Consider the following 21,454-nt stretch of genomic DNA (forward strand, 5'->3'; position numbering starts at 1 on the left):
TCCATTGAAAGCTGGAAATAATAAAATAATAACATGTTATCAGATTTGTAACTAACTTTGAATGTTATTATACATGCCCGGCCCAGAGGGTGGGGCGGAGATGGCTGCAGCCCAAAGCCGATCATATTTTGAGGCCCATAAAAAATTTCCACATTTAATATATTAATAACAAACATACATAAACTATCAAAAGGAATTTCTCCTCCCACCCCTATTTTTACTAATTGGTTGCAAGCCCAGCTCCACTAAAACTAGAGTTTGAGCTATAACTTAACACATGTTACTTTAATATTTTTCTATAACTGCCAAACATGATAAGTCCATTTTTTGAGTCATATATTTTGTTAATCCTATTTTTAAGACTTTATTATATAAAGAACCTTTACATTAAAATAAAAAATGTTAGGAAAGACTCCCATTCGTTTAAGTATACTTTGGTACAACACTTTTGTTTTTTTATTGATATCGCAATTATTGTTGTACATGTTATTGAGTTTATATTTTTAGGGCCCATTTTTTACTCGCCCCGAGCCCACAAATTCTTATGGATTCTCGGGGACGGCCCTGTTATTATATATGAAATTATGAAATGCAAATAATAAAATAATTACATGTTATCAGATTTGTAATTAACATTGAATGTTATTATATATGAAATTATGAAAATATTATAAAAATATTGGCCGAAGAACTTACCACTATTCATTGCTAAAATAATTCAAAGGCAGATGATGAAGAAAATATAAAGAATGCATATTGGAACGTGTAGATTATATAGTAAATACATACATCTTTATTTTTGTAAAACATAGTAAATTTAGTAAGTTTTTTAATTTCATAATAATTAGTATCATAATAACATGAATACGTTACAAAAATATAAAAGTCAAAAACTGATATTTATAGAATAAATTTTCAAAATTTAAATTTGAAATATATTAATCTAGTAATCATCTATATTCAATATTCAATAATCTAGAACTTATTTTTTGGGATTTCCTATAAACAACATTCCGAATTTGATTAAGAAAATGACATATGACATTATCTGTCAAAACTAAAATAAAAATGACATGACATATGGGATTCAATAATACTAACTAGGGTATAGCCCGTGTTACACACAGGTGAAAAAACATGTCAACAAATATAATAAATTTAAACAACAAATTCAAGCAGCACAAAACTTTTTCAAACTTTCGGACCAAAACGTTAACCATTTACATTGTGTATATATTAAAATTTACAATAAGTTAATGTACATCGAACAACCAAAAAATATCAACAAAAGACATAAAGATGTTCTTTCATATTAAACCACCATAAACTCATTCAAACATTCTACCAAAAGAAACTCATTTTGCTTCACCACTTGAAAATATAATAAAACAATAACATCCAAATTAAATATACAATTAACAGAATAACATGTTTAATAATGAGTAACATTTAACATTAATAAAGCTGTTAAATACGAGTAACAAATCTAAAAGTTACAAAATAAACTAATTAGAAACTCTAAACAGTTTGACCATGTACTACTTGTGTTAACCTTAACAAAATAATCAAAAGTCAGTTATATAAATGATTTTTTTATATAAGATCGACTATAGACTATATTAATTAGTTTGAAAACATGTATTATTAAATTAACTTTTAAATTACTTTGTTGAATGTTTAACATAGGTTACTGAATGTTTAACATGTATTACAAAAACTAAATTTACAAAGACTAAGGTTTGGTTGTAAAATAAAATAAATAAAAACAAATTATCTTTTAAAATTACTTTGTTGAATGTTTAACATAGGTTAGTGAATTGGAGAACTGTTTACCACACGGACAAAAATTACAGAAAAATGCAAATACTAAATGAGAATTTTTACATAATATCAAAATATCATTTTGTAAAAATCTTATGTTTTGTAATGAAGTTTGATTATGATTATTTAATATTTCATATTAACTTTCAGATCACGAATAAACACCTTAACAATCTTTTCTCATATAACAATATCTAGATAATTAGAGACTGTTAATAATATAATCGTAAGAAATTCATAATTAGTTTAATTGAGATAAATAATAAATAATAAAATTGTTGATTTTGAAAACGAAAAGGTGGCACGATACGTTTACCAGTTATGGGCAAACTGGTCTGTTTTAAACAATTAGAAATCCAAGGCTAGCTTTCTAGATTTACCAATGTCAGACTTTAAAAACTTTGAAATCAAAAGGCTTATGTATCATTCAAAGCAGTACCATTTAAGCCACACAAAGTTGCTCATATTTCTAAAATAATAAATATAAGAAAAACATGTAATAAAAAAACCATGTTTCTAATTAGTACCTGCAGTTGACATTGAATTGTTGCACATATTTTAAGTTTGAAGTTGCCCATTGCCTAGTAATATAAAATTGTAAATGAGTTCAACCAAATTCTCAAAATTAATGATATCATCATATAACATATCCAAAGATATGAGCAAAGATTTTGGTCGATGGGAAAATTTTGCCTTAGGAGACTTGCTAAACAGATATAAGAATAAACCAAATAAAGTGTAAATTATATAGTACAAATATCTATAGACTTACTTGAAGATTATTTATAAAGAATTCAATTGCAGCATTTGTTTCACAAGGTCCATTCTGCACGAGAAACCAAAAAGAACATAAAGATAATAAAATTTTGAAATGCAATTAAGTTCCAAACAAAAAATATAAATCAAGATAGAACTGTTTTTGTTATTATAATCGAATGATACAACACAACATGACTAATAGATATAGAGGGTTATGCGCACCATAACCGTTGCTATGAACTAATGGAGATATTTGTGGCATCCCATCCAAATGGGTCATCTTCACCAACTCCGCGTGCCTACTACATAACAAAAAAGAAAATGGGTCATTTGGTTATTTACATTACATACATATGCAGAGGGTGGGTTATGAGGTCGATGATGGAAATGGTGTGAAGAATTGCCTACTCATCATGTATGTTATATATTGATTGGACAATAGTTTATTTTTGTTAAAGTTCGTAACATAGAAATTGTTATAAATGAAATTTAATATTAGACGTAACAACATGCATAAATCAAGGCAATATATTTATAGATAATAACTTAATATAGATTAGAAATAATTTAGGTATAATTGAAAATTTGAAATTATATCAATTAGTATATAGTAGGTAACTAAATATTTGACTAAACAATAAGTTTGTATATAATTAAAGTGGTTTATTGTAAATCTTTTTTTTCTAAAATTAACGATTGATTATATTCAAAATGTATATTTAGAATGTGTTATTATATAATAAATTCTATATTTCAATATTTAAGGTTAATCAAAATCGTTTAATATTTAATAATAATACGCTGCTTAATTTAGGAATGAAATAATAATAACAATATTAAAAAAACATAAATTCTTTTATTAATTATCGTTATTATAGTCAAACCTTTAAATATATTTGAATTTCAAATTTTTGTAAAAATGTCAATTATTATTATTATTATTAAATTATAAAATCCTGGAATAATAACAGATTAAATTAATGTAGATTAATATTTTTAGAAACTTTTAGAATAAGTTATATTTGGAAAATCAATATTATACTTTTTTGTTTAATTTTAAAAATCACTATTATGATTTAGTAAATTTACTAAATTTATAATTTAGTAAATATTAATAAAAATTTAGAAACTATATGATTATATACGGTTATATAATTTTATTTAATATTATATAAAAACATAAATTATTTTCTTAATTATAGTTTATTTAGTCAAACCTTTAAATATAGTCAGTAATATTTTGAATTTGAATTTCCAATTATAGTCAAAAGCTCAATTAGTAATGGAATTAGTTATGTACATTAATACTTTTATTAAATTCTAGAATAAATTATATTTGGAAGATGAATATTATAATTTAATATGTATTTTAATTTTAAAGATCAATATTATATTTAGTTTAGTAAATTTAGTATATTTATAATTAGTAAATGTTAATAAAAAATTAGTAACTTTATAATTAATATTTCAGGAATATTAAATTAGAGATTAAAGATCGTAACCCAATAAAACATTAAAGAGTACTGAATCAAAATTGGCCGGAAAAATATTAAAAATTGGACGGAAATTATGTTTCTTAATATTTAGTAAAGAAAAAAATAAAAAATTGGACGGAAAAAGACATAAATTAGACAGAATTTTAGAACTGGACAAACAAAACAATAAAAAGCTGGCCGGAAAATTTTAAAATTGGACAAACAAAACAATAAAAAATTGGTCGGAAAACAATTAAGAATTTGAACGGAAATTCAATTCTGAATATTCACTAAACAAAAAAAATAACAAATTCACCGAAAAATCTTATTAAACATAAAAATATGCTTATAACAAAGTGGCTGGAATATATTCATCGGATATTATAACAAAACAATGTGACCGGAATATATTCATTGGATCTTACTATACTATTAAACCAATATGCGCAAGAATGGATTGTTAATTACCTTTAATATATTCATCGGAGAACAGATCTGTTATAAGAATCATCAATTGAGGAAAAAAACCTTATAACATCTCCTCTGACAAACGGTGAATTGAACGAAATCCAAACGATTGGAGACCTGTCCACCTATGGAAGTGAAGAATAACATGGTAGATTAAAAAATTGATGGTGAATAATGTAAAAGTCGGAATATGAGCGCCGGAATTAGAGTTGAATATGAGCGGCGGAATTAGGGTTATTATGTTCGTGAAGAGGTTAGAGAGAAAAATGACTGGTTGCATTGGTTGTGGGTTATGGAAAATGGAGCGGGTTATGTTTTTTGGGTTTGTGGTTAATATGACACGTGACATCATTAAATAGACTCCTAGAATGGAAATATGGTGAGTTGGAGGCCTAGGTGGACAAGGTAGTAGAATGCCATGTGAAAGAATTGTATTGATTTAATAGATTAGTAAGATCATTTAAATTAACATTGAAAATGACATATGACATATTATGTCAAAAAATAAAACTGAACTCGATTTCAAAACACGGTTTTGATGAAGTACATGAACCAATCGAATACATAGACTCATTTAGAATTGAAAAACATAAATTAAACACACTAATTTGTACACATAATTCATTCAAAATCCTACTGACTGTTATGTTTAGATTTTAAAAAAAATTAAAGTATAAAAACAAATGAAAAATGTAAAATTAACATACCTACCAAAGACATAATGAAGAAGATGGACTGATTGAAGATGGATTTTCAGAATTCAGTATAATCAGAGATGAATACATGTCAACATCGATTCAGTCTAACATCGATTGGAGATGAATTCGGTCTACTCGGAGATGAAGATGAAGATTTGGTTTATATTAGGGTTGTTCAAAGCCGGATATCCGAACCTTTCAGATAGTGAAAATCACTATCCGAATCCGAAATTTCAAATATCCGAAGTCTGGATATCCAAAATTTTCGGATATCCGAATATCCGAAAAAAAAAACACTGCTTTAAAAATAAAAACTTACATCGTCTCAATTCAAGTTTACAAATCCAAGTATCCAACAAACCAAACATAAGCAATCCATAATCCGACAAACCATATATAAACCAAACATAAACATTCTGCTGATTGTAGTTGAGACGAGTGGAGGAGACGACGCCGGAGGAGGAGGAGTGAGTGATGGTGGTGGTCGATGACGGTGGAGGAGGAGTGAGTGACGGTGGTGGTCGGCGAGGGTGGAGGAGGAGTGAGTGACGGTGGTGGTCGACGACGGAGGAGGAGGGTGGAGGGCCAAAGGAGAGTGGAGGCGACGCCGACGGTAGTTGAGATAAGTGGAGGGGACGACATCGGCGGAGGAGGAGTGACTGACTGTGGTGGTCGACGCCGAATAAGGATAGTGGAGGGCTGGGGGAGAGTGGAGGCGATCTAGGGTTTTATGTAGTGGAGAAGATTAAAGATAAGAGACAGGGAGCTGTGAAAATGAAACATGTCATCTAGGTTTTTATTATCTTTGTCATATATAATAAAATTAAAATATATTAAATTTAAAAATATCAGATAGTTCGGATATCCAAACTATCCAAAAAATCTGAAAACTGATATTCGAATCCGAATCCAAATTTTCGGATATTCGGGATTCGGATATCCGAAATTCGGATAGTTCGGATACGAATAGTCGTATATTTCGGATACGGATTCGGATTCAGATAGTTTTGAACACCCCTAGTTTATACATGAACGATTGTAACATCGATTGGATTTTAGGGTTACTGGAGAAATTGGTAAACATGTCAATATATGTTTGTGAAAAAGGACAGATTGGAGATGGATTTCTATAATTCATTGTAATCACTGATGAAATATGCTCAATAATCGATTGGTAATACATGACTGACAATTGGAAATTAGGTTTACTAGAGGATTTGAGAATTGAGAACGAGTGGGTATGTTGGTGAAAAATATTCGGGTTATACAAAAAGAAAAAAACGAGCGCATGTGTTTGATGATAAAATATGATGTTTCTATATTTAAATTAATTTGTTATATATGTGAAAATTCTATAGATGAAAACCGGATAACTGAGAAGCCTATGTGGGCATACTAATTGAAGGTTCTGTAGATATCTTGTTTTGTTTTAATAGTGTAGTAAAATTTTTCTAAAAGTTTATCTATATAATTGATCTAGTATCTTATAAATTTAATGTCTTTTCAATTTGCTAACTTCTTATATGAGCACATGTTTGGGATTGAGTTTGAAAAGTGCTTATGGCTTTTCAAAAAGCCATTTTTGAAAAGCCAGGATTTGAGGCTTTTGAAAAACTGCTTTTTAACTCTTTCAAAAAGCTAAAATAAAAGGGTTTTTTTTGTGATTGCCAAACACCATTTAACTTATTGGCTTTTTTAAAAACCAATAAGCCAATAAGGTGTTTTCAAACTCAATCCCAAACATAAGAATTCCTTTGCGCACTATGACATGAATTAGTGTATGCATAAACCATAAAATTAATTAAAGTTACAAACTTAAAGTTGTGAGTTACATAGTTACGTTGAGGTACGATACTGCTTCAGTACGGAACCACCGATAACGAAAAAAGACTAAAAATAGCGAGACCAAATCGCATAGAAACCAAAGACCACAAAATTGAATACATGTACCAATACGATTGTTGTCTAGGTGTTGTTGACAATGGAAAAGTTGACCCTTAGCGTCTCATACAGTCTAATAACTCGTGTTACATTATACATACATTTTGTTAACTTTTATACGCTATACAAATAACATGATGTTTATAAGTTTGGGTTTCTTTTATACGCTATACAAATAACATGATGTTTATAAGTTTGGGTTTAGTCTAAATAGCGACAAGTTAATATGATCTAGGATCCATAAACGTAAAATATCTTGGTGATAATGTATCTCCCTTTTATTTAAGAAGTTGAGGGTCTTCAAGGTGCATGCAAAAGTAGGGATGAACATTTTCGGTACTGGTACCGGTACCGATTTGATACAGTCGATATCAAATCGGTACAAACTTTTGATTTGACTTTTCGGTACCGGTATTTTCTGAATTTTACACGATATAACGGTACTAAACCAGTACCATCCTAAGCTCATCCCTATCTATAAGTGGTGTATATGAATTAAATTAGGAGCCATTAAGAAAAAAAAAGATATATGTGATCCACAAACATTTTTAGTTAAATAGGTTCGCTCTTGATCAATATATGTTTCTCTCATGAGTTGTATAATATATAGTTTTAGGTGTAAGACGTAAAAGTAAAATTTAGTTTAGAATACTATTAGGCAAAAGTACAATTTGTTTAAAACTAAACAAGGTCGAACCTCATCCATAGAAACTTCATGTTTGGAGCCATATCTCAGAAGAAGCTCAAGTCAACACATTTGAGCTGATTATTGTTAGCATTTATGAATATTAATTAGTTATTATTTGATTAAATACAGATATACTTATACCCTCTATATATATACCCCCAATAATAATAATAATAATAATAATAATAATAATAATTACTAGTTTTGCCTCCTCCTCCTCCTCCTCCTCCTCATCGTCGCAAAGTAAAGCCCCCAATATTAATAATAATAATAATAATAATAATTAGTTTTGCCTCCTCCTCCTCCTCCTCCTCCTCGTCGCAAAGTAAAGCCCCCAATATTAATAATAATAATATTATTTTGTTTTCCGCCTCTTCTCTTAGCCGGTGGTATGCTTCTTCTTGTTGAAGTCGATCGTTCTGTTTAGCCTCAATCCAATTCAGAATCCAGTCTCAACCGATCGAATTTTGGCGATGGAATTAGAAGAGGATTGCATGAGCAGCGGTGGCGAAGAAGAAGAAGAATATTATTGCTCTGAGCGTGATTCCTTTGACGATGCAATCGACAACGATGATTCCGATCATCAGTGGCCTCCACCTAAACGCTCCTCATCTAAGGTATACTTATTCATTAACTGTTCAATTAGGGTTTAGGTTTTAATTTCGAGTCTTTGATTAGTTGTTTGATTTCACTGTTTTGATTGGAAATTGGCTAGGGCTTTTTATTATGTGTGCTTAGATTGGGGGTTTTCTTTTTAGGTTTTATTATTATTATTGTTGTGATTGGTGATAGTATTTGTGGACTGTGTATCCGAATGATTGTTTGTTTATTTCTGGCAATTTGTTTTGTAAATTCAAATCTAAGTTTCTATAATTGAAATAGTAAACTACAGTAGATGTATTTCACCTTTGTCTTACATGTTGTCGGATGTTTATTTGGATAGTGTCACGTGTGTATGCCCGTTAATGCGAGTTTTGCTGGTATATGTTTTTTAGTTTCTTTACTTAATTGTTATCTCTTGGAGAGAGGCAAATCTTTGTTTTCCTCCTGCAACGTAAACACCTCTTTTTATGTCTTGTACACTCATGCGTGTTTCTGTCGTGTTTTCTCATTAACACGTGGTTCTTTACCACATATGTGACATCTTTGTTACCTTATATGATTCAGCTCAACATCAGCACTCCGATGTTCTTTTTTTAGAACTTCAGTTATTCTGGTTTCAATTGCTTGAGACACAAGCTTAAACTTTCTGTTTTTTCACTACAGCAAATTAAACCATAGTCACATAAATCGCTAGTAAGGCCGCGCATTACGTATGGGATTGTTTTGTTCCCAAACTAAATCGCACACGTTCCCAATTGCCATGAAATCGTGAATTTGATTGACTGGTGCGGCGTTCCTAATCGGTAGTGAATACGAATTCAATTAACTGGTTCGTTGATTCTGAATGAAATTAAAACTGATCCCATCGATATGGCGTGGCGTACGTAATTGGATCGTTTTGTTAGCGTTTTCTTTCAATTTAATAGATTCAGTTAATTTGGGCGGCAGATAAGGCAACTCCTCGTTTCCAATCCTAAACGATCTTTTGGTATTTAATACATGAATCAATTTACGACCGACCTACCAATTTGCTTCCTGGTTTCCAAAGACAGGCCAATCAATTTACAGCAACAAAAATCAAATTATATTCTATGTTATGTAATTTGAATTTTGGATCTTGGTAAATTATGTTTTGAGTTGGGAACATTGAACCAGACTCTATGGTACACTGTACCGGTTTGTAAGGAACCTATCCCCTACACACCGAATACGCCTCCAATAGCAAGTCACATTCCTTGTTCCCGTATTGGATCGAACCACAACTAGGTGACTATGATTTAAACATTTTTTTTTTGTTTTTTTTTCCATTTTGATTCATCTTTGTCTTTAACAGACATTGTGGGAAATGCCGTTTCAGAATTTCAGGGTAAGGATGCATACATCATGCCAAGTTGGCCCGACATTCTCCAGACCCATGCATGCGGGAGCCTCGTGCACTGGATTTGCTCTTTTCTATTGATGTACACAAGTCTGTTAGCTATTTTTATTTTAATTGCTCAAGAGGCAAGACACTAGTTCAACCATTTAGTTTTCCACTGAAGCAATTCAGGCAGTTTTTTTCCCACGTTTTGACTCATCAATGCCTATGATGGGCATTCTTTTGTTGATGTACAAAAGCCTGTTACCTATTTATTGCTTCACCCCTCGGCTAAAACCGAACAGCAGGATGCTTCAACTCTTTGTAGTGATGTTTCACGTTTTGTGGCTCTCTAAATTGTAGCATCATATTGCTTCATTCTATTGTATGTTATTACTTTTTATTAGGATCATTACCTTTATTTATCTGTTATTATTATTATTATTATCATTGTTTATTTTATTAGAATTATGATTTTTATTTACCTTTCCATTTACTATCCCACTTTTCTGGTGTAGAACTCTGTTTCTTTTATATTATATCACTCACACACACACACACATTTTTACATATGGTTTTTGGAGCCGGGTCTCATCGGAAGCAGCCTCTCTATCCCCTAAAGTTAAGAGGTAAGGTTTGCCTGCATCTCACCCTCACCAGACCCTACTAATAGCATTGCTATTGGTGTGATTATCTACTGGGTAAGGTTGTTTAATTCTAGCATATAGGATCATAGGATTGGGTGGAGCGTATAATAGGTTCAAAATTTACTATTTCCAAATTGTAGTTAAGGACTCAAATGACATACTTTTTTTAGTTAATAGTTATTACGTGTATGTCAAGCCTTTGCTTTTGTTCTGGTTTTACAAGTGTACTTTGGGTTAATCTTTTATTATTGGTATAGTTCCTCAAGTGTATTATTTTATTATCGGTATAGTTCCTCAAGTGTATTATTTTATTATCGGTATAGTTCCTCAGGTGTATTTAGGTTCTTTTAATATATTATACAACTATGTAATCCTAATATTAATGAGTATATGGTTGAGTGATCTGTTTTTTTAAAGAATTACGAGCTTTCTTTTTGATGCAATCAATCTTAGGTGTAACTCTTTCATGAATATTTGCGTATTCTAGCTATGAACTACGAAGCTTAGAAATGCTTGTTCTTTATTAGTGTTTTTTTTCCACAAACCATATTATTTCCATTTCTTGTTGTGCATCATTTTGTCCTGTTGCTTCTTTTTCTGAATCTAACATTATATACATTATCCACAGTTGATTGCAAGTTGGCATTTTATACCATTAAGCTATCTAATTACATGCTCTATATTTTAACATATTGTGGGCCTATTGGCAAGTGATTATACAGTCTAAATAAACAAAGTAAAGTAGTAGTATGCTCCTGTATAATACATTATCAGCTGAATTAAGCATGGATCATTACATTTGCATATTTATGTATTGCTGCAATAACAAACTGTTGGTTAATCCTTTCTTTTAGATAATATCATTATTTTTAACTTTTCTTGAACATTTCTTACAGGTCATAACAAAAGAGTCTCTTTTGGCGGCGCAGGTAGAATTTGGTTAACCTTTAGTTTTATTATATATCTTGCATCTTATCTACCTGCTAAAGTTCTGATAATTACATTTTTTAGAGGGAAGATTTGCGTAGAGTTACAGAATTAATGTCTCTGAGGGAACACCATGCGCGAACCCTACTTATCCATTATCGTTGGGATGTCGATAAGATACTTGCAGTACTTGTGGAGAAAGGAAAAGACAGTTTGTTTACTGAGGCTGGTGTGCCTATTATTGAGTCTCTTAATCCAGACTCTTCGTTATCTACTTCTACAATAATGTGTGATATATGCATGGAGGACTTACCATCCAATGAAATGACAAAAATGGATTGTGGGCACTGCTTTTGTAATAACTGTAAGATATACTTCAACTTTCAATCAATTGGTCTGTTGTATTACAGAGCATGTTCGTGTTTTTTTCTTTAAAACTTTATCCTAACAAATAATCATTTTCGTGTTCGTTTTTAACTTTATTTTAACAAAAAAGGTTTTCGTGTTCGTTCGTTAAAAAAAGAACATGTTCGTTTGTTTAACTTGTATCCGAACAAATGATGGAACACAGACAATCAAACGAACAGGGTTTTATGGTCGTGTTCGTGAAGAACATGTTCATGTTTGTTTATGCTTGTTCGTTTAACTTTAACTGAACAAAACATTGAACACAAGCAAATAAACGAACAGGGTTTTGTTGTTTGTGTTTGCTTATAAAGAAAATGATTGTGTTCATGTTTGTTTATGTTCGTTTGTTTAACTTTAACCAGATAAACCACCGAACATGAACAATTAAACGAGCACTCGTGTTTTTAAGAAACTGAATGTGTTTGTGTTTGTTTACGTTTGCTCTTTTAACTTACTAAATAAACCATCTCACTCAAACAATTGATCACAAACAATCTAACGGACATGGTCTTCTTGTTAGTGTTTGTTTAACTTAACCGAACAAACGATCGAACACGGATAACTAAATAGTTAAATGACCAGGGTTTTGTTGTTTGTGTATGTTTATTAAAAAAATGAACTTGTTCATGTTTGCTTATGTTTGTCTGTTAAACGTAAATCGAAAAAATGATCGAACACGAACAGTTAAATGAACAGGGATTCTTGTTCGTGTTCGTTTGTTAAATAAATGAATGTGTTCGTGTTTGTTTATGTTCATTCGTTTAAGAACAAAAGATCAAACATGAACCATTAAATGAACAAGGTTTTCTTGTTTATGTTCGTTTGTTAAGAAAATGTATGTGGTCGTGTTCGTTCGTTAAGAAAGTCTACGTGTTCGTGTTTCTATATCAACAGTGTAAAGAATGGTTCATGAACATAAACAAATGGACAGAGTCATAGATGAACGGACCTACCTGAGTTAGAACCAATTAAAAGTAAACGTCAACAATAACGTGCTGGGCAAAAAAAGGTTGATAAAACTAGACTAAGCTGTAAATGAGATATTTGACTTTCATAAAACCTCACTATATTGTAATGGGTCAACAAATTTAAATGAATGTATTAATGAGTATAAACGAATGTTCTTAAATCAAACAACATAAATGAACATAAACGAATGTAAACGAACGATACTTATGTTCATGTTCGTTCGTCTAAATTAAATGAACAAAAAGTTCCTTTTCATGTCCGTTCGTTTAAACTAAGTGAACAAACGGCTCACTGAATGTTTGGTTCATTTACATGCCTGCTAACTGGGTACTCATGTTTTTTAATAGGCTGGACAGAACATTTTATTGTAAAAATAAACGAGGGGCAAAGCAGACGAATCCGATGCATGGCACATAAATGTTTTGCTATATGTGACGAGTCAATAATCCGGGATCTAGTCAACAAAAGGCATCCCGATTTGGCTGAGAAGTTTGACCGGTTTCTTCTGGAGTCATACATTGAAGACAATAAAATGGTGAAATGGTGTCCAAGTACTCCTCATTGCGGGAATGCAATCCGTGTTGAAGATGACGAATTTTGTGAAGTTGAATGCTCATGTGGTAACCAATTTTGTTTCAGTTGTTTATGTGAAGCTCACTCTCCTTGTTCTTGTGTTATGTGGGATCTTTGGACCAAGAAATGCAGAGATGAATCAGAAACAGTTAATTGGATTACAGTTCATACAAAACCTTGTCCCAAGTGTCATAAACCTGTTGAGAAAAATGGTGGTTGTAATCTAGTCAGCTGCATATGTGGACAAGCCTTTTGGTAAGAACTTGATTTTGTTCATTTCATTTCAACCCTTTTGTATTGGTGACAGTTTTGTTACGGTCATAATATATAGTAGAGGGACTAATATGTAATTGTGTGATAGTTTAGGGCTGTCTTTTAATAAACTAACCATCTATTGGTTAGTTTGTTAACGATTCGTTCTTAAGGTGAGAAACAAGAGCTTATTAACAAACTAACCAATGGTTAGTTTGTTTATTACAAGATGGCCCTGAACTATCGTACAATCACATTTCAGTCCCTATAGTGTAATACTGTAATGACCGTAACTAGTTTGACCAGTTTACTTATAAAGGTTTGACATGTGCTGTTATAAATCTCAAAATTGGTCAAATGAAACTTTTTGCTAAAAAGTGAACGAGACGAAACGGGTAAACAGGTTGGAATTTGTCTGAAGTGTATTTTTAGTGCATCAAGATTACAGGGTGTGCGTGGGTAGGTTTTGAACTCAAACTGAACCAAAAACTAGAAGTTCAGTTTTAGGGTTTTTGAAAACTGTTTTGGTTTCGGTTTTTCAGTTTTCCCTTATTACAATGGGTTCGGTTTCGGTTTTACTATTTGGGCTTGAAAATTTTGGGTAAAAATGGCCCAAATTAATGAATTTGGGCTTAAGATTTTTTCTTAATCATTTAAATTAATTATTACACGTTTGAACCCCAAATATTTTGGCCTATACCATTTGTTAGTTTGTTAAAGATTACTTAAAATTGATTTTCTTGGGCTTTTCGGTTCGTTTTTGTTGATAGCAAAACTGAAACTGAACGGAGAAATCGGTTTTAAAAACCATAAAGCCGGACCAATGGTTTACTATTTGGTTGGGTTATTTTGGTTCGGTTATTTCAGTTTTGTGCACACCCTTAATCAACATCTTAATTCAATTGTTGTAAGATTTAGATTGTTGTTGTAACGAGACTGCTTTTATTTGGGCTTGAAAATTTTGGGTAAAAATGGCCCAATATAATGAATTTGGGCTTAAGATTTTTTTCTTAATCATTTGAATTAATTATTACACGTTTGGACCCCGAATATTTTGGCCTATACCATTTGTTAATTTGTTAAAGATTACTGAAAGTTGGTTTTCTTGGGCTTTTCGGTTCGTTTTTGTTGATAGCAAAACGGAAACTGAACGGAGAAATTGGTATTAAAAAACATAAAGCCGAACCGATGGTTTTCTATTTGGTTGGGTTATTTTGGTTCGGTTATTTCAGTTTTGATGCACACCCTTAACCAACATCTTAAATCAATTGTTTTGTAAGATTTAGATTGTTGTAACGAGACTGCTTTTGTAACCATATTTATGATGATGTAGTCATTATATTAAAAAATGAACAAAACAGGGTTCTCAGGTCAACCCTACCTGATTTGACCCAGTTCGTTCTGAACTAAAGCTGATCCGTTTTGACGTGTTACCTGACCACTCATCTCGCCCCTCGCTAATCTTTTGGTAAGATCAATATTTTTGTGTACCATTAGAATTCCGGGGGAAAGGTTTAATTTGTTTAGTCAGAAATAATGATATACTCCTATTTTAAGCAATTATTATGATATGTTCAATATTTTGCTTTAGTTATGCAAATAATATGCTAACCTTTTTAAATTTTTGGCTATGTGTGAACTAGTTGGCTATGTGGTGGCGCAACTGGTCGGGACCATACATGGTCAAACATCACTGGTCATAGTTGCGGTCGCTACAAAGAAGACCGTGAGAAAAAATCTGAACGCGCAAAGCGGGATCTTTATCGGTACATGCATTATCACAACCGTTACAAAGCCCATACAGATTCATTCAAGCAGGAATCTAGGCTTAAAGAGACCATACATGAGAAAGTGACGGTTCTGGAGGGAAAAGAATCTCAGTTACGGGATTTTAGCTGGGTTACAAACGGGCTTTATCGGTTATTCAGATCAAGGCGGGCACTTTCATATTCATACCCGTTTGCATATTATATGTTTGGGGAAGAGCTTTTTAAGGGTGAGATGACAACAGTAGAGCTAGAAAATAAACAGCATTTGTTTGAGGATCAACAGCAGCAGTTGGAAGCTAATATTGAAAAACTGTCAAAGTTTATTGAGGAACCATTTGATACCTACATCGAGGACAAAATAATGGAAATTCGGATGCAAGTTATTAATCTCTCTGTGATCACTGATAACTTGTGCAAGCAAATGTAAGTATGGATGTCAATAATTTAATTAATTTAAGAACTCAAAAATTCTCCTACGATTTTTACCCTATATATATAAATTAAAAGCAATGTATTCACTTGGTTGCATTTGTAGGTATGAATGCATATCGACAGATTTGCTAGGTTCACTAAAATATGGCATTCATAACATAGCTCCATATTACTCAAAAGGAATTGAAAAAGCTATCGAGCTTCCGATCAGTTGGGGTGCAAAACCATGCAATGCTGATAAACGTCATATGCTGGAAGACCTGACTAATGGTAAATTATCTTGAACTCCTTTTCTTTAATTTGACATGGTGGCAATTTCGATTTCGACACATTTACTTTTGCATAGGTAAATTTGGGTTGCGTTTGATCTCAAACGGAATAAACTCATATTAGCTATAAGGGAAATATGTCAAAACTGATTGAAAGCCGCCCAAACTTCAGTGTTAATACATACTACGCAAATTGTTTTATATGAAATCTTGGATGATCATTGTGTTTATTTATAAAAAATGGCAAAAGAATTCAAGTGATCTCAGCATATTCATATTGTATGTATGTGACAGGTGGCACATCTGAGTCTGATCGCCCTTCGGGTTCTGGGAGCTCAGAAGAGAGTGGTTTTTCGTCTATGAAGAGGGCTAGAAAAGACGACGGGTCTGGCGACAATATGTTTGACCTCAATTTTCCTCCTGATGTGATCGATAGAAATTGAGGTGGTGGAGGAGTTGCTCATTACTTTAGTTATAAGCAAGTGTATAGCTCTGACATAGGAGCGACTCTATTCTATGACTTGGTCTCTTTTGATAACTATAAACTTTTTAGGTATTTATATAAGATCTTTTGATTTTCATTTATGCTATGTTTGTTTGGGGTTGAATAAAGTGTCAGAAACGGTGCTTGATTAGTGCATGTCAAAACAAGTTACATAATGCAATCGTATCATGACAAAAAAAAGCCCCTTGAAAATGAGAACTACAGACCCCATCATCTAGGGGTGTTCGGGTATATTAGTCGGGTTTCATATTACTAGTTGGTTTGATATTCAACTCTTGTGTGTATGGTGATGCATTTGATATTCGTTTCATATTACTAGTTGGTTTGGGTTTATTAAGCTCTTTTGTGCTTGGCATGCTGCATTTGATATTATTACTAATTGGTTAGTTGGGTTTGTCTTGTTCCGTCGGGATGAAATACAAAAAGAGCATACCTTAAAAGAAGAAAATAAGAGAGAATTAAGGAAAGATAAGTAAAAATTATCGTGTTTCCGAGTTCAAGAAAAGTGAATATTTGATGTATTAAAAATCCCTCTCTTTCAATTTTCTCAAATTTCCTTCCATTTTCTATTTTTTTCCCTTGAAACATGATTTTTTCTAATATCCTCTCAAATCCTTTGTTTTCTCATGTTATATGAGACTAATAGGGTTGTCAGACAAAACCTGTTGTCCGTGTTAATGGAGGCGAGTTCTTGATTGAACTTCAACATAGTGGTGAGGTGTTGGACAAATTTAGAAGTAGAGGTGAGGTTTTGGATAGTCTAATTGAGAAAATCGAAAGAAATTACAGTCTAATTGTCTAGAGTTAGTTGTATGGAATAACCGCCCAAGAGTGAAATACCAATTCACAACGATTTGCTCATAGTGAAACATACAATTGTATTTCCAGCAGCCCTTGAGATCTGAATACCACAACCGTTTGGTATTCAAACTTACTTAATTCATTCTAGCATTGACGAAGAAGACACGTTTGATACGTTCCAATAGCTTTATCTCAAGTTCGACAATGTTTTAAATAAATAAAAATAAAAAACGAGAGAGACGAAATTGAAATTCAAAGAAAAACATGGATCACGAGATAGTACTTTGTATTAATACAATACACACTTGTTAAGTTGGTTACTTTGACCTTGAAAAACACACACAAGTTGTTGCTATCCACCACACCAGTCTCTCCAACTAATTAATTACTCCTCTCTACACTTCCACTCGCACCATCCATCTCTTCCGATGCCGGAAGCCTCTCTGCTCCTCTGATTTTGACGCTAAAGTTTTCCGGCATAATTTGACATAATTATAACCGCAAAGGATTTGGACATAAGAAGGAGACGCTTGAGCGAATGAATCAAGAGTATATATATATATATCTACCTCTTTAATTCATTCATTACTTCCAGTAATTTGTACCTCAATTCAATCGTCAGAGTTTGATTAATGTTATCGTTTCCTTCTGTTGCTGGAATTTACATATGGTTCATTGATTAGCTCTTTTACGAATTGATGTGTTTTGTGTTCCATTAATCGCTGAGTCACGAAAACTGAGACACTACGTTTTCAATGATCCTCTAAATATGTATAGATTTGTAAACAGCCCAACCTCGGCTCTCGTTTAGATTTTTATTTTTAAAGCACAAGCTCGGCTCATTTAATGTTTATTAGTTATTTAACTATTTGAACTTGTATATTTTTATAACTGTTTATGAAATATATACTAATATTTTGTATTTATTAACTTTTATCATATATTTATATATAAGAGTATATTAAATAAATAATAATAATAATAATATAAAAAATAATAAAAAGCTCGCTTAGGCTAGTGAGCTGGCTCGACCTCAATATGAGAAAATCAGGCTAGAGCGCGTTTATTAAATAAGCCTTAAAAAAGCTCGAGCTCGAGCTCGAGTTTTTAACAAGCCGATCTCGAGTAACTCATTGTTTACACCCCTAACAGTGCTTGACTGATTGAACATGTTTGTTTAAGTTATGTTTATTATTATAAACAGGCGACATCATTAAGACTTTGAAGGAAAATAACTATGAATACACATGGGGAAATGTTACTGTAAAGCTAGCTGAAGCTTATGGCTTTTGCTGGGGAGTCGAGCGTGCCGTCCAGATTGCTTATGAAGCCAGGAAACAGTTCCCTGATGACAAGATATGGATCACAAACGAAATTATTCACAATCCAACTGTTAATAAGGTATTCATTTTTGTTTCTGATTTAAAAAGTCATGATTATTTCTAGCTTATGTTTCACAACCTAACTGTTACAATCTGTATATTATCTATTAACGCATTGATGGTAAAAATATTGAATTATGTATTATTAGAGGCTACAAGATATGGAAGTTCAAGATATCCCCATTGAAGAAGGAGCAAAACAGTTTGATGTTGTCGATAAGGGCGATGTTGTAATTCTTCCGGCTTTTGGAGCTGCAGTTGACGAGATGTTGACTTTGAGTAACAAACAAGTACAAATAGTCGATACCACTTGCCCCTGGGTGTCTAAGGTATTTCTCTTTTTGCATATTATTAATGGAATATTTGTAGTCTTGCATCCTTTGAATCATAAATATGATGTTGATATGTATATTTGTTGGGGTTGAAGGTGTGGAATACTGTTGAAAAGCACAAAAAGGGGGACTATACCTCAATAATTCATGGTAAATATTCTCACGAGGAGACCATAGCAACGGCTTCTTTTGCAGGAAAGTATATAATTGTGAAGAACATGGATGAGGTAAAGCTTAGTGTATTTTTTTTCTTTTGAAGTGAAGGAACTTATTCACAACTATACCTGAATTAAACGATTTCTTATACTATTCATGCAACATATGTGTGTGATTACATTCTTGGTGGTAAACTTAATGGATCTAGCTCAACCAAATAAGCTTTTCTAGAGGTGTTCTATTCGTTATTATCAATTCAATATTGATCTCTTACATATGTTTAACCAGTTCTATAAAACTTCTAATTTCTAATTATAGTTTGAACTTTGGCATGTTTGTAGAAATTCAAATTTGCAGTTTCTAAGGGTTTCGATCCGGATCAAGATCTTGCCAAGGCTGGTGTTGCAAACCAAACGACGATGCTAAAAGGGGAAACAGAGGAGATAGGTATGTGGCGGGTCAAAACAGGTCGAGTTAAAATGAAACAATTTAGGCTGATTTGTTGTATTATTGTTTAGTCAGATGTAACTATAAAAACTGTATTTTTTTTAGATCCACTTTAAATGTTTCAACCTGTTAAAGATAATATAAGAATAAACCGAATCGACATGTTTAGTAGTAAATAGGTCAAAATTGCTACTTTTAGTGCCGGCTCAACCAATCCATCACATAACTTGTCTATAGGGGTGTACACGAGCCAAGCCGGCTTGTGAGCTTTTGGAGATTGGGTCATCAAAACCTCGAATCAAGCCGAGCTTAAACAAGCTCGAGCTTTAAACGGTCCTACTATTTATCTAATTTTTATTTAACACATTAAATATATACTTTTATAATAATATTTATTATATAATGATAAAATAACAAAAGAATATGAATTATGTTATATATAAAAACAACTCATGAGCTGAGCTCGAGCTTTAGCTAAAAGGGCTCGAGTGCTCATAAGTCAAAATGATCCGAGCTTGGGCTCAACTTGTTTACACCCTATTTGTCTAGAAGTGGCACTTTCAATACTAACCTTTTTCTTATTACAGGGAAATTAGTAGAGAGGACTATGATGCAAAAGTTTGGAGTAGAAAATATCAACAAACACTTCATAAGTTTTAACACCATCTGTGACGCTACTCAGGCAAGTTCTCATAATTTCTTTTTGTTACATTATTGTTTAAATTCTATATATTTGAAGGCAACATGTTGATGTAATCTATCTTTGTAGGAGAGACAAGATGCTATGTATAAGTTGGTAGATGAAAAATTAGATCTTATGTTAGTAATGGGCGGGTGGAACTCAAGCAACACCTCACATTTACAAGAGATTGCAGAGGAGCGCGGGATTCCATCGTATTGGATCGACAGTGAACAAAGAATCGGTCCTGGAAACCGAATAGCTTTCAAGTTGATGGTAAGTACTTTTACTTCAATACTAATTTTTGATGTTAATCGCTCTGTTTTAAACTCTGTAAGTTTAAGTATGTTTAAATAATTTCCAATGTAACAGCATGGTGAATTAGTTGAAAAGGAAAACTGGCTACCAAAGGGCCCAGTTACAATTGGTGTCACATCTGGTGCATCTACACCTGATAAGGTAAAGTTTTGTAACTGGAAAATATATGTAATATGTTTCAGTTTTCTAAGCTCCAAATGGTACAAATTGCTAAATATGTTTTGTGGTTGAATTTTTTTTAATGTTAACTGTGGATATCTGTAGGTTGTGGAAGATGCTCTACTGAGGGTATTCGAGATTAAAAGGGAAGAAGCTTTGCAACTTGCATAGATTAGGGGTATGAGAGTCAAATGGTGTTGCATCTTGCAGCGTTATGTACAATGTATTCTGTGTATATTTATTCAAGACCACGGGATTAGTGTCAATATATTTGAAACACCATTGGAATATGAAAATGTCTGCCGAGGGTCTCAGTGAAAAGCAGCATCTTTATCATCTGGCTAGAGATACGGTTTACCTACAACATCCCATGCTTCCCAGACCTTACTAACATCTTTATCCATGGGATGTTACCGGGTATGGTGGTTATATATTTAAGAACTGAAATGGGATTTTGTACTTGTTTCAGTTTGAACAAAGTGGGTATAGAGTAACTGAAAACTATGATGGTAGCCCATCTTGTTTTCATATTCGGTTGGTGACATGCTCCATTGCAGGGTTAGTCGATTTAAAGAAATGCTCCACCTTATACAACTATCCTTTTGATATCTTCATAGCT

At 32.3% G+C, this 21,454-nt stretch overlaps 1 protein-coding gene and 1 pseudogene across 2 annotated transcripts; both read left to right on the forward strand.

Moving 5' to 3' along the window:
* The first annotated feature begins 8,180 nt into the window (after positions 1-8,180).
* LOC143567104 (putative E3 ubiquitin-protein ligase ARI2) lies at positions 8,181-16,632 on the forward strand. Its single transcript, XM_077053608.1, has 7 exons — positions 8,181-8,467; positions 11,354-11,386; positions 11,469-11,748; positions 13,109-13,589; positions 15,230-15,778; positions 15,891-16,057; positions 16,351-16,632. Exons 1-7 carry the CDS (start codon positions 8,324-8,326, stop codon positions 16,497-16,499), a joined length of 1,803 nt encoding a protein of 600 aa, XP_076909723.1. The 5' UTR covers positions 8,181-8,323; the 3' UTR covers positions 16,500-16,632.
* A 1,930-nt stretch (positions 16,633-18,562) lies between these two features.
* On the forward strand, positions 18,563-21,157 carry LOC143567107 (4-hydroxy-3-methylbut-2-enyl diphosphate reductase, chloroplastic-like; annotated as a pseudogene). Its single transcript, XR_013141345.1, has 9 exons — positions 18,563-18,763; positions 18,894-19,073; positions 19,172-19,303; positions 19,391-19,465; positions 19,574-19,679; positions 20,267-20,361; positions 20,449-20,634; positions 20,731-20,817; positions 20,941-21,157. The product of XR_013141345.1 is annotated as a 4-hydroxy-3-methylbut-2-enyl diphosphate reductase, chloroplastic-like (transcript).
* The last annotated feature ends 297 nt before the right edge of the window (positions 21,158-21,454 follow it).

This window comes from Bidens hawaiensis, unplaced genomic scaffold, assembly GCF_021521415.1.
Source record: "Bidens hawaiensis isolate Kalapana, Puna unplaced genomic scaffold, B.hawaiensis_p1.1 tig00023216_1, whole genome shotgun sequence".
Taxonomy (NCBI): domain Eukaryota; kingdom Viridiplantae; phylum Streptophyta; class Magnoliopsida; order Asterales; family Asteraceae; genus Bidens; species Bidens hawaiensis.

Coding starts and splice junctions, on each gene's coding strand:
- LOC143567104 (XM_077053608.1), top strand. CDS start 8,324: ATGGAATTAGAAGAGGATTGCATGAGCAGCGGTGGCGAAGAAGAAGAA. Junction 13,590..15,229: donor ATATGTGGACAAGCCTTTTG/GTAAGAACTTGA, acceptor TGTGTGAACTAG/TTGGCTATGTGGTGGCGCAA. Junction 16,058..16,350: donor GCTGGAAGACCTGACTAATG/GTAAATTATCTT, acceptor TGTATGTGACAG/GTGGCACATCTGAGTCTGAT.